The sequence below is a fragment of the Toxorhynchites rutilus genome, chromosome 2, assembly GCF_029784135.1.
Source record: "Toxorhynchites rutilus septentrionalis strain SRP chromosome 2, ASM2978413v1, whole genome shotgun sequence".
Classification (NCBI taxonomy): domain Eukaryota; kingdom Metazoa; phylum Arthropoda; class Insecta; order Diptera; family Culicidae; genus Toxorhynchites; species Toxorhynchites rutilus.
The window spans coordinates 241,809,471-241,823,867 of NC_073745.1; the positions used below are offsets into that span (position 1 = coordinate 241,809,471).

The window sequence follows — 14,397 nt, forward strand, 5'->3', positions numbered from 1 at the left end:
CATCCAAATATACTTTCGTAGTAGAGAACGAAGATATCCTCAGAACTGTGATACTATTCGCTTAATCATAAATTTTTCATATGCATGTAGAAACCAGTAGTATGTCTTGTATGTAATGCTTTTAAGTTTGGCTCTAGAAAATTTGGCAATATGGCTCAAGCTGTACCTCTGGTCTTCGCTCAGAATTTCACATCAATTTATCAAAAATCGAATGACAGCTTATGCTATTACAGCTGTTTGATTTACATGTGATTTGATTGGTCTAGGTGAGGTGCCTACGTGCAAGGCAGTATGATAAGTACTATTTATTATACAGTCCTCGTATTAAGTTCAACCGGCAAGGATTTTTCTTTCTTGGCTGTTTATGGATATTATTATTTCTGTTTGAACATGCACTTCTATTGGTTCGGTTTCATTCAGAAAACGCGATTTGTGGATTTATAACTAAGAGTTTATTTCAAACAACTGACTTGATTCCAAGATGTGACTGTTGCGTTTGAGAGTTTATTTTCAACTGACTTAAGTCTATCTATCGCAATAGATATTTCATCTCCTGTTCTCTATTGCTTATCTTCGGCCCTATCGACGATCGTGAAAGCGATCGATCGTTTATGGGCTGATCTTTCGTATCCTAGCTGCTGATGATTGTAGTAATTGCACGGTGGGTTCATGCCAAGCAGAATATCAAAAATTCATTCACTAAGTTGCTATAAAACTTTGGGCTCGGGCTCAAACATAACGAAATTGTATTTGTACGATACTCGTGACTCCAACTGCCGAGGGTTCAACCAACCTATCATTTTGGGTTCGATTTCCGCTCTGACCATTTTTTTTTGGCATAGGACCATGTCTTTGATTTTCATATAGGGGGGTCACTCTACGAAAAATGTTACGATTCATTAAGAGTTTTCTAACGCATATTACTCAAAATCATCATATGCGACATATGTTGTGTTATATACTAGTTATTGGCGATCTAACGTACAAATCTACACCTAGGCGGCGCTGCGGTGAAAGTGATGATGGTTTTAAATTTTGCCATGTGAGCTTATGGAAGGTTTGTAGTTCTTTCCATAAATTACAATGTTAAGGTGGCCGTACACTGTTTGCCCGGAGGTTAAATATTTGTTAGTTTTTGACAGATAAGGTTTGATTTGATATTAGTACAAAAACTATTTTGTTTGCCACTCTTCAATTTTCAACAGTAGTAAACAATATCAAACACCGAACATGGAAAAAATCAACTGAAATATTCAAGGTAACCTAACCATGTACCGACTGGTTCGAAGAACAGACTGAAAAAATATTTTAGGCATCCAATAATTGAATATTTGCTTGTCGTGTTTTGTGTGAAACATATTTGATCAGTACACGTTGACCAAATTTTATCTGTCAAAAAGAGTCAAATATTTGGCTTCGGTCAAACAGTGTATGAGCACCCTTATAATCATAAAAGAATATTTGATTGCGATGAGTTTGTAAGAAATTTAATTCTGCGCTATTTTATATATACGAGGGTCACTATTTATATTTCGGGAATAGGAACAAAAACAAATAGTTAAGCTGCGAATATATTTTTATTGTTTTTCAAAGTACTCGCCACGATGATCGATACACTTTTGCATGCGCTTAAACCAATTTTCAAAGCATTTATTCCAATCGACACGAGTTTTTTTTTTTTGAGCGATTGTCAAATTATGTGGGATCCAACGTGAACATAATTTTCGCACAACTAAGTGTTCATGTAAAATCGCATATATGCTGGTGGAACTAATGCTTAGGGATGCCTCAATCTCACAATAGGTTACATGACGATCTTGCTTAATCATTTCGTGCACAGCATCGATGTTTTCTGGCACTACAGTCGATTTTGGACGACCTTCACGAAACTCGTCGGACAGCGAACTACGACCACGATTGAATTCACTATACCAGCGATACACAGTGGTTTTTGATGGAGCTTCATCGCCAAAAGTCAAATTAAGTTGATTGACGCACTCTTGTTGTGATAATCCACGTCGAAAGTCGTAAAAAATCATCGCACGAAAATGTTCACGATTCAGTTCCATTTTTTTGCCGAGACCAAACTTTGAACTAAATATAAAATAAACAAATAGCGTCCGTATGACAAAATGTTCTGAGTACGTATATCGTCAAAAATGTCAAACTTTACGATGGAACCGTCAGATGGACTCACATGACATCAGTGTTGCCAATTCCCGAAATATAAATAGTGACCCTCGTAACATGTTATTTATTTACCTCTTTCAGTGGTGAAAACTATAAAAATGTTGACAATGGTTGAATTAAAGAAGGAAATTCGAGAGCACAATCAAACACAAGTAGAAAAATGCACGAATCCTGCATGTGAGAACTACCTTGGAAAGCCCGGAAGTAAAATATACGTAATTTGTTTTTTGAGTTTTAGATTACATTAGCATCATTTTCTTAGTTCAAAAAACAAAATCCAGATGTCTCACCGATCGTTTACGTTTTGCGTTAGATCGCCAATATATTAGACAGGAAATTTATCCAGCATTTTTTTGCCTCAAACATGAATAGTGAATAAAAAAAGTTAACAATGGGCCTGATTCTCGAATACACTACGAATACACTTCACGGTGGAAACGAAATGAAACGTATCCGCGATGACAACGGTACGGTGTCGACATCTGGATACGAGATTAGTTTCCCACTAAACATATAATTATAATATCAAATTATCTTCAGATGAAATTTTTGTATGAGATATTATATCACATGAAGAAAACAAAGTTTTCCCCTCACACTGAATACCAGTTTGATACGAAGAAGTTTCTTTTCATTAATGATTTTTTTTTCAAAAGTGCTCATTCTGCCTGAAAACTCAATATTATCTTCGACACTTCACTAACTCGTAAAACGTAGTTCAATGGCGTGCCGTTTATTTCGTTTCCACCGTGAAGTGTAAGAATCAGGCCCAATTTGACGATTAAAATGGGTATGTTTTCTTTCGATCGCACTTACCACTCGCTTATCTACTCGACGTAACGAGCAATCTTTTTGCCTGAATTCGGGCGTTAGCTCACAATGTGAGTTGATGCGTATAATGAATTATTCTCCATTTACCGATAATAGGCATTTATCAGTTATTGTATAATATGTTGCGCAATTAATTCGTGCTCAATTCTCGTTTTTATCGTGTAGGTCTTGCTACTAACAATTTATGAAATTGTGGTCAAGGCTATCATAATTACGAGTATGTTGTTTGGTAATGTAAAAAAATGTTATTAAAGAATTTAACTGGCTGCTGATGTAGAGGTTGGAAAGGGTATGCCCACATATGTAAAATTATGATAGCTTGAGTAGTAGAAATCTTAATACCATGCTCCCTATATATGTCTTCCTAAGAAACTCGCTTCATTTCCTCGAATGCACTTGCCCATTCTCCTTTCCCTTTCCTATACATAACCAGAACTTAGCACCCAATGAGATCAATTGACTACAGCAGCCACACTAACTTCCCAAAAAGCACTCATGACCATAGAATACTCAATATACATCATCTGGCTATAAAGGTATCATAAACAATGTTCCGGACAACGTGGCGACGGAGAAAATGCTATTTTTATCTATAATATATTTTTGTAGTCATAGATTTATTTGACTTAGGCTTATATTTATGGAAATCTTAATTTAGACTTGTGTTTAAAAATGATACATGATGACCCTTTGTCTTCTTCTGCATAATTGAATAAACAGAAGAAAAGGGTTGGCTTTAATGGTATTTTTGTGCACATTTTTGAACAGAATGTGGTTACGGATTCAAACACGTTATCTCATTTAACCGTAAAGGATACAAGTTCATACAGGAAACGGTTTTTTCAGGGCTTTCATTTGATGTATAAAAAGAGAAAAAATTACATATTTTGAACTCTGAAAAAAACTCAATTCAAATTCAATTGCTACACACTTTCAAATGTCGTTGTAAAAAACTCTCGAATAATCGATTTACCAGGAAAGAAATCGATATCCTGGTCACGGCACCAAATTATGTTGTAGCAGGTTCGGATTTGTTAGGAATTTTTCACTAGGTTCGGATAATCGTCTCATCACTTTGGAATTCAAATCGACAATAATGCCTTATTGTGCTCAAGCTCTGTTTCAAAATCTCCTATGCAAGAAGGTATTCAATAAGCTCAATAATATAATTGTTCAATAAAAGCTCCTGCATATGTGTGGTGCGGTACTAGCTTGATGGTGGGTTCGGACCAAAACATAGTGTGAACTGTCACACACAATCACAGTCCTATGTCAAGATCCCGTTCGTTCCTCTAGGCTCAGACCCATAAACTTTTTTGAAGAAAGTTCTTCCGACTGGCACTTGTCCATTCGTACATACAAATACAAATGAAACACAAATTTCTGCATAATTCGAAATTAATTAAGCACACGAAAAAAAATGTGTCATGTGGAGTTTTTTGGGCACATAAAACGTTTCTATGGTGGTTAGACACTCCCCCCTCTCTAAACGCCATACAAATGAGACACAATTTTTTGCATAACACACACACATAACACAAAAACTAATCAAGCGAATGGAGCCAAATTTGGTATGTGGTGATTTTGGAGGACACGAAACGTACCTATGGTGAATGGAGACTCCTCTCCCCTCTCTAAGGGGGGGCTGCCATACATACGAAGCACAAATTTCTGCGTAACTCGAGAACTAATCAAACAAACAGAATAAAATTTGGCATGTGGAGGTTTTAGGGTGCAATAAATGATTCTATGGTGGTTCCATATACCTACCCTCTCTCTACGGGGAAGGGGGCTGCTGCCATACAAATGAAGCATAAACTTCTGCATAACTCGAGAACTCATCAAGCAAATGGAGCCAAATTTGGGATGTGAGGGTTTTTGAGTACGAAAAATGTTCCTATGATGGTATGGCACCCCTCCCTCCTCTGGAATGGAGAGGGGGTCCCATAAAAATATTACACATATTTTAACAAAACTTATTCCGAACATGACAATTGAAAATTTTCGAAAAACTCTGAAGGAATTTGGAAAATTCCATGAACTTATGGATCCAAGAGGCGCTCAATAAGAAAACATGATTGTTTGAAGGTATTGATAACAAAAAATAAATTTTGGGTGGAACGAAGTTTGCCAGGTCAGCTAGTAATGTAAATAAATAAAAATTGAACACCAAATGTGTTGATAAGCTCAAAACCCGAGGAAGGAATAGTCAGATTTGAACCGGCTTTATTTTGTTTTATTCGTCTCTGCCCGTAGATCAATGTTACGAAGAGAAAAATCTGAGAATTCTTGGAAAACTCTGATGGAAAGTTGGAAAATTCCAAAAATGTTATTCCCAAATGTTCTACAATTACACAAACGTTGTTAGTCCATTCGATGTTTATTTTATTTATTTATTTGACTTAACGTCTTCACAACATGACCTGATCCACAATGTTTCAAATCTTCTTGTGTATCGTTCATTGCTTGACGTTTTTGTAGTGCAGCTTGCGAGGCCTGCGATCCCCACTATTTCGTAGGAGGACCATCGTGATACTGCTACTTCGCGTTCCGAGTACCACCAGGACTGGGCATAGGCGCTTATTGCTTCAATAGCTTAGAATCAATTCGCTGATGATGGAATAACACACTCTCATATCTTCTATCTATACACTGACGCAAAAAAAACCAACCCCCGTTTGAAATCAAAGTGTTTTAACATTAAAAGTTTTTTTTAAACTTTTCGGTATTCCAGTTAGTATTACGTGAAAGCAGGTAATAAGTAAACCATTTTGCCATTTCAGTACCGTTAATTTATTTTTTAGAAAAACAAAAAATGGCTTTGTTTCTGAATGGGTATTTTTGGGTATGATATGAAAAAATCCTCTTCATGTTTTATTTAAAAAAATAAAATTTAATGAAATAGTAATTAACAGCCAATATGACTCCCCTTGGCCTCGATAACCAACTGACAACGCTTTGACTTACGCTCCACGAGGTTCCGGATGTGTTTGGGGTCCAGATCGTCCCAAGCCTTCTTAAACGCAGCAAAAAGCTTGTTTGTAACGTCAGTTTTGTCCACCTTGTTGTCCAAAATCTCCCATAAATTCTCAATAGGATTCAAGTCGAGGCTTTGGAGTGGCCACACCATTGGTTCGGTCCGGGGCGATTGGAAGAATGCTGCTGTTACCTTCGCAGTGTGCTTCGAGTCATTATCTTGTTGGAAGGTGTAATTATCCTACAGCCACATTTTCAGCATGGATTCTTGTTCTCTGAAAAATAAACCAACAATACTGAAATAGCAAATAATTATCTACTTTTACGTAGTACTTTTACGTAGTATGGAATACCGAAAAGTTTGAAAAAACCTTTTAATTTTGGAATGTTTTGCGAAAAAAATTGGTTGGTAAGCGCAAAACTTGGGAAAGGAATCGTCCGATATGAAACGCTTTTATTTTGTTGTATCCGCTTCTGCCCGTAGATCGATGTTGTGAGATTTTTTTTTCGAAATTTCTGAAATCAGGGAGAATAACGTGCTTTAAAAATAATAATTATGAATGAAAATTTACATTTCTATATCAATTATTTTTTTCGTAAATGCAATTTATACAAAGCTCTTGCTCCCGAAACGCGGGAAAAATTGAGCACGAAGAAACAGTTGAATAGGTGCTGAAACTTGATCATACTAATAAACACTTGACTTCCGACCACGAAATCATCTCTTCCATGAATTGCTTATTAATGTGTTTTGCTGTTCATACGGTTTATTGATGATGATCCGCGATCCAAACAGTACCCACATTCGTGGCGTTTTCCGTGTCAGTGCTTCGAAACGTGCTCATCTTCATTTCGTGTCTGTTGCGCGATATTTCTTCTTTTCATCCCACAGCGAACAATATTTTGAAACATCAGATCCACCAGAAGTAGTTGTGGCAGCATACCCCCGAAGCGCGTTTGATTGCATAATGGGTATGTTACAGGACGGCCGTTTTTTTTTCTTCAATTTTCTCGGCAGTGGCATAAACCATTTTGAATGATGACCCAAATGTTTGAGAAGGTAAAATCAATAATAGTGTATAAAAGGCAATAAAGAGGTAAATACCAAATCACACAAATGAAACAACGGTTGTTTGGGGATGCTACGTGCGACCTTTTACACATTTCGACTGGCCAATGTGCGTGACTTGCGCACGCTCATTGATCTTTCGGTAATACCGAACCATCAGCGTTTGCTGACCGAAGCAGCTCATCATTCATTATATCATCGCGAAAAAGCGAAACCCAGAAAAAGGTAAAATGCAAAATAAACAGAACTCTCCTAATACAAGTTTGTCTACTATCGCCATGGAATGTTATTAGCGAATGCATAATCCACCGGAAATTCATTGATGAATTCGAAAAGTTTCCTGCCACGTTCGGGTCAATGAATAACCGCGCAACCCCGGCCGACCTCGTTGAATTGCTAAATCGTTGTCATCATCATCAGAGGTTTGCGAAAATATACAATTGGTGAAACGTGGGAAAGATGAGAGATCGTCCGGTTTGGCTTAGTCCGAAAAATGCAACAAATAGCGTCAAAAATTTGAATGAAACGATGGTCAAATCATTGAATCATTGGATGTTTGACATAATAGAGTTGTATATTGAACCTTTATTTGCAGCACTTTTCCCAAATGCAGAGTACTCCGAGTTCTTCTCGTTTATGCTTCGCGCACTTGCAGGACAGCGTATGTTTCAACTCCTCAAGTCCTTGGTAAATTTATAACAGACTCAATCCTCACCGGCAGTACATCTCCAACCTTCATGCTTATTGTGCAATTCGCTACCACATGTTCAACGTTGTCGAATTCTACATTCATAGAAGGAGAACCCTATTACGATTAGATCATCCTGCCAGCATGTAATTAGTTTTATTCGGATCAATCAAAAGTCAATTGGTTTTGCTTCGTGTATTAGTCGGGTAAAGACTACCTTGAAAATTGTAGGACACGCATAGGACCACGATTAGGGATACCATCTGGTCGGAGTTAAAAATCAGGACACCTATCACAGCTACTAAAGGGTGTGTCACATCAAATTGCATCACGGAAAAAACGCTGTAGAAATTCGCCCAGTAGACCGATCCTTTTGAAAATTTTAGACAGTAAAATAAAAACTATTAAACAACTTTTGGCATTTTCTTTTATTCATACTTCGAGCCCAAGCCCGTATGCTCGCACCTTCCTCCTTACCCCGTCCATAAGGTTCTGTACAACGTCAGGTTGTAGTTTTTTTTGAACAGAAATCCATTTTCTCTTGAAGTCCGCCTCCGATTTGACAACTTTTGGGTTCTTCTGGAAGGCCTGCTTCATAATCGCCCAATATTTCTCTATTGGGCGAAGCTCCGGCGCGTTGGGCGGGTTCATTTCCTTTGGCACGAAGGTGACCCCGTTGGCTTCGTACCACTCCAACACGTCCTTTGAATAGTGGCACGAAGCGAGATCCGGCCAGAAGATGGTCGGGCCCTCGTGCTGCTTCAATAGTGGTAGTAAGCGCTTCTGTAGGCACTCCTTAAGGTAAACCCGCCCGTTTACCGTGCCGGTCATCACGAAGGGGGCGCTCTGCTTTCCGCAAGAGCAGATCACTTGCCACACCATGTACTTTTTGGCAAACATATATAATCGAGTCAAAAAAAAATTTTGTGTTATTGTTTTTTTTTTGCATGTATTTTATGTTTTTTGAATATTAAAGAGGAATTTGGGTTTTGATTCAACCCCTTAGAGTCAGAAAACACCTTTCTCACATGAAAAAAAATAAATTTATCCGGATTCTTTCAGAAGGTGATAGACGATCATATTAAATGAAAAAAAAACCTTCTACGCATATGTTCGAATTTCAACAATGACAGAGTTATAGAACTTTTTTTTTTGTTTCGGACTCTTTTGCCTCAAACTAGCTCTACATTACAAAGTACGCTACAGAAGATGATTTTGTTGCGTTCATTTGAAAGATGAGAAAATTTAGTACAGGATATAGTAGTGGAACATCTAAATAAGTGGATTTGAATAACATTTTGGAATGTGAAAAACATAAAAGTTAATTATGTTTAATGTGTTATTATTAATTTCATCCTAAAAAATTATATTAAACTAGATTGTTTTTATCAATTAAATTGAAGCTTTTTAACCGTTCTACAATTTGTTCTTTGACACCGAACTTCTATCGTTCTTAATTTGGCTGCAATATCGATATAAACAATTCTTGGTGAAAATTCAATCAAAATCTTCAAAAATTACGATTTTTACCCCACTGTACATGTAATAGCCACTTAAATTACACTTTAACGTTGAAAGGTTACATTTCTTCTTGAAATAAGTCATATTTGAAATATAAAAAAAAATCCAAACTGTAAATAATCGAGTCCAAAATTGTATATAATCGAATCACATATAATCGAGTCTGCATATAATCGAGTCTGTATATAATCGAGTCCGACCTGTATTCGTTAACAAATAAGAAACATCGATTGCTTTGCAATTTGAATCTGACCTGTAGTTAATACAAATTCCCCCACCTCGACTGTACCGTCGATCATATCTCGAAAGTTGGTAACCATCCATGGCAATTCTGCTATCATTGATACTCTTATTTATTCAGGTTTCAGACAAGCAAATTATAACAATTTTAATACGTCACACATCAAGTGATTTCACTACTCTGCTGAGCATTCTAGCGCCCTATGTTATGCAAGTACACCACGAGTGAGACTCGATGTTATACGGGAAAGGGTTGATAAAGCGTTAATGACCAGCTGTTCGAAAAATCAAACAAATCCTTTGTTGATTTCTAAAGGCTGGCAATATCAATTTATAGAGGTTATCATACTATGAAAACTTGAAAAAATTAAAAAAAATTATGCCAATGCAATGATACTGGGCTATGTCAGGGAATTCACATATCAACAGTGGAAAAAAATACAATATCCTAGAGGCGAATGAACTGAAAAGTTTAAAGCCTCTATAATTCATCACGTTCGTTCGTTCATACTATCCATGAACAAACGTTCACTTTGACAGATAAATGAGGCGTTACTAATAAGACATTGAAGCGTTACTAACAAATATTATTAGTCCGAAAAGGGGGTCTTCGTAGCCTGAGACTAAGGTTGGGAGTACGCACGAAAATTTGATTGTACGATAACTGACAAAGAGAAACAAACAATTTTGTTCGATAGAAGCTGACGAATTCGAACTAAGTAAGGGGGAAACAATGTAACCACACCAATACAACTCAATGTGGTTGTTTACTTTCACTATTGCATACGATTCGTACGACCACTTTTCTGCATCCAGTGTCACCGCCGCCTAATTGGTTGCGTGTCCGCTACTAAGTGAACAATCATGAGCTTATAACTCAGGGCCCTCAACTGACCATCTTTGTGTGTTATTCTAGCTACTACGTCCATGCATCAATCATCATGTGATGATTGTCTCTCACTCCACATACGATCTGCTGCATCGGTAATTGATGCTATTTAGAACGGGCCTGATCACGAACATCACTTCACGGTGAAAACGGAAGGAAATGCATACAAATCGCATACAATTCTTTTCGTTTTCACCGTGAAGTGACGTTCGTAATCAGGCCCAACATAACAATGGAAGCCTCATATCAACAGTCCCGCTGTGTCCAACTGTGAACATTCAAACAATAGGAATATTCTTACGTCGAAAGATGCAGACAAGACATGTGAATCGATAAAATAGAAATACTCTTACGCCTAAATGGCTACTATTCAATATACAACATGAGAAAATTGTACACGATAAATTCGGCTCTGTTACAGCTGAATTGCTAGATGAGCCTAATAATAAAAATAAACAGATGGGATATAAAAATAATATGTTTAGTCCGATATATGATTATTATGCAACGCAGCTTCTAGACCTGTAACTAATATTATTAGGCTGATTATGCAACAGGATTCATAGCGGTGGATTTGCAATATTGATACATACAACCAAAAGTTTTGGAAATTGCAGCAAATATAGCAACCTGTAACTTTAATGATGGTATACAGGGCGTTTTGGAGATAATGGGAAAACTTAAACTTGAAATTGGACCGGAGTGCAACAATTTCTGCGGGAAATAGACAGTTTTATGTTCCAGGGATTACAGACTGAAAATACGATAAACGGAAACGAAATAAATATAATATATGAAATAGTTTATCCTAGATTCTTCACTATATTTCCTGACATCGTACGTGGGTTTTTTTTCCCATGTTTTGAAAAATGAAATTTTGGTGAATGTTTTTGTCTAGATTTTTTAGGCAAAAACGTATTTTTTACAAAAAAATTTCGCAATTTAGTTAAAACTGAATATTTTGGAAAAATCCTACGTACGATGACAGGAAATATATCCATGATCACGTGAAATAAGTGGTTGAAATCAGTCCACTAGAAAAACTTGTAGAACTCCCACCACTTTAGAAGGGTTAGGGTGCAAGGGTTCAACAAACCAGTTGAAGCTACTCAGAGGACAGTCCCATTGACACCAATTAAGTTTTTGTTTGTTGGATAATATATACCTAATGAAACTGTGGGATTAGATTAATCATATGGCGGGTTTACACTAGGGAGATCTATAGCTATAGATGGATTTATTCACCTGAAAATAGGTGTAAACGGATGAGAATAAATATGATACACTTATTCGAGGTATATATAACTTGAATAAATTCAGCATATGTAAACGCTTGTGAATTTCTCACTGGTGAGAAATCACTAAAGTTGGATGCAGTTCTACTTCAGGTGAATAAAAACACCGAAAATATGAATATATTCATTATAGAAGTTCAGGCTAGTGTAAACGGTTGATGCGATTTCTATAAATCTCATCATATTTCTTCACATGAATATATCACTAGTCTAAATCCACCCATAGTAATTTATTATATCGTTGGAAAAAATCGCGAGAATCTTATACTTCTTAGGGTGTTCATAATGCACTACCCCCTTAAGGAAGAAAATCAGGCAAAAAGACATCGAAGGCAAAAAAGAGGCTTCTGTGGCGTATTGTGATTGGCTATGATGTACTACAACAATCCCAAACGCTAAAATGGAGGTCAAAAGGTAACGCTCTACACTTGGTTACATCCGCGACCCATCACGTTCAGCGAAACCGTTTCTACCGATGTCTAGAAAACAAATTGAATATATTGTTGAATAATTGTTTCCAAAAAAGCGCTCGATCATACACTGGATAATAAATTATCGAGGATACAAAAACTCAGAAAATCTTTCTCATCTAGTATACTAGCGTCACGTCTACCAAACATAGTGTCTACGAAATATCACATATTCAAATCACAGCTTGAATGGAACACACATCCGAATGTTAGAAAAGTCCGAGAATGGATGAATGTATTACTTGCTTCGAAACCGGCGTCGATACGGTATCTCCCAGTAGCCAGAAAAATGGAAAAAAGGTGTAGAAAATGTTGAAGAATTCATTTATTGGAATAACTTTTTTTGTTATAAATGATTTCTATCAGCCTTATTCGCACGGAGACCAAGGATCTAATAACACAGTGCATCAACCTCAGGACAGGTAGTCAAAATGAAGTTTTAAACTATGTGTTTTAATATTTGTTGATTTCATCATTCAAAGTAGCTTCCAATGTCGTCAAAACTGTATTTCTAATTATGCCTTAATTTTTGGGAAAAGCGAAAAGTCACAGATTACCGAAACCGAAGAATACGGGGAATGATTTAGACGCGATTTCATGCCAAAAATTATCGCACGAACAGTTACTTGTAACCGGTGCTTCATGGTGTAGAAGAGCCCAATTTTGGGTCGAATTCTGCTGGGATTGGTTAATGGGTCCTATTACAGAAATCGAGTCGATAAGAAATTTGCTCGTTATCCTATTTTGCTATCATAGATACCGAGCAAGTCGGCAGCATCGACCGAGTGAAAGCTAGCGATGCAACTGTCACACTTTTTCGCGTTGTTTGATTTGCTTGTTGCATATCTTCAGAGAATTATTTTATTTTGATTTGCGTCCCTGATATTTTCCTTTGGGAATGATTTCAGGAACACTTAAATATATGCAATTGCAACACATGAAATTCGAGCTCGTTAAGAAACTATCTCGATTTACAAAATACGAAATTTTGCTCGGTGTGATAGACTTTTCAATTCGATTTATATAATAGGGCCGATGGTGATGAGACCTCCTCTAATTTGAGAATAGATTTTTCTTCTAGAAATTAATATTTCAATTCATTAGACAACCTGATCAGTAATACTGTGTTGCTGCAATATAGCCTCAAGAGGAATTTTCAAATGTGAAGTGTTTTCATGCCAGTCTAAAATAAATCATTTCTAATTTTCTAATATTCATTCGATTACTTCGAAATGGAAAAATCAGGTCCGTAAACAAAGAGACATTGTGAGTCAACTTTGCCCAAGCTGGAGCCAAATGTTGGGGAACGTTTTGTCTTCATACATACCCGTTAAATAGCATCATCCAATGATTCGCCATGAATCCACCAGTGTAATCCCTTGAATATTAACCATCGTCTAAATATTGATGCCACTGGTCGAGTTTGATGACGAAGACTCGCAAAAAAAAGTAAATAACACTTCGACTAAACAACATTTAACTTTTCGTTCCTCTGTTCTTCTGCTTTTTCACTATAATATCTTCCAGAGAGTCAAGCGACGCTGTGATCAGTAGTGGATGTGCATTCGAGTTTGGTGGACGTGTCTCTAAGCAACAGCAGCAGCGGCAGCATCAGCCGTAACAACACAATTCGTGCTTCTTTCATTTCGCACGATCCTGCCCAAATTTTTCTACACTCTACTTTTGCCACCGCCACGGAAATAACGGATGGAAGATAGGGGAACGAAAACAAGAAAACGAATAAGTGTACTGAAAAAAAGCCCAGTGATAAAAACAGAAAGTGAGATTTAGTAAGCATAAAAAAATCACGATATCCCACACAGTGTTCCAGTGTTGTTGTTGTTGTTGCCTAGAAGAAGTTGTGCATTTTTATCGCAAATCGTCAGCATCGTGGTGTAAAGTGTAAACAGGTTCAATTGTACCGACGGAATTGTGTACACACACCCAACAATGGTCATCTCTAAGATTTGCTGCATCGGAGCGGGATACGTAGGGGGTCCCACGTGCAGCGTGATGGCACTCAAGTGTCCCGACATCAAGATCACTGTCGTTGACCGAAGTGCGGAGCGCATCGCTCAATGGAATTCCGACAAGTTACCTATTTATGAGGTAAGCCATATTTTTTATCGGTTTTCTCTGCTTTAAGATTAGCGCATTCGGTGGATACGATTGTGGATTCTTATTTTTATTTCACCATATGTATTGTGCATTTTCGATAAGGTATTTCC

At 37.1% G+C, this 14,397-nt stretch overlaps 1 protein-coding gene across 5 annotated transcripts in view; it reads left to right on the top strand.

Moving 5' to 3' along the window:
- The window catches only part of LOC129765260 (UDP-glucose 6-dehydrogenase), a 66,180-nt gene that overhangs the window by 1,298 nt on the left and 50,485 nt on the right, over positions 1-14,397 (top strand). For 3 of the 5 annotated variants that reach the window (XM_055765373.1, XM_055765374.1, XM_055765372.1), the window contains exon 2: positions 13,697-14,278. The exons of the other annotated variants lie outside the window; for them this stretch is intronic. In XM_055765373.1, coding sequence (XP_055621348.1) covers positions 14,120-14,278 — 159 coding nt within the window. In that variant the 5' untranslated portion in view covers positions 13,697-14,119. The remainder of the gene's footprint in view (positions 1-13,696; positions 14,279-14,397) is intronic. 5 annotated transcript variants of the gene reach the window in all.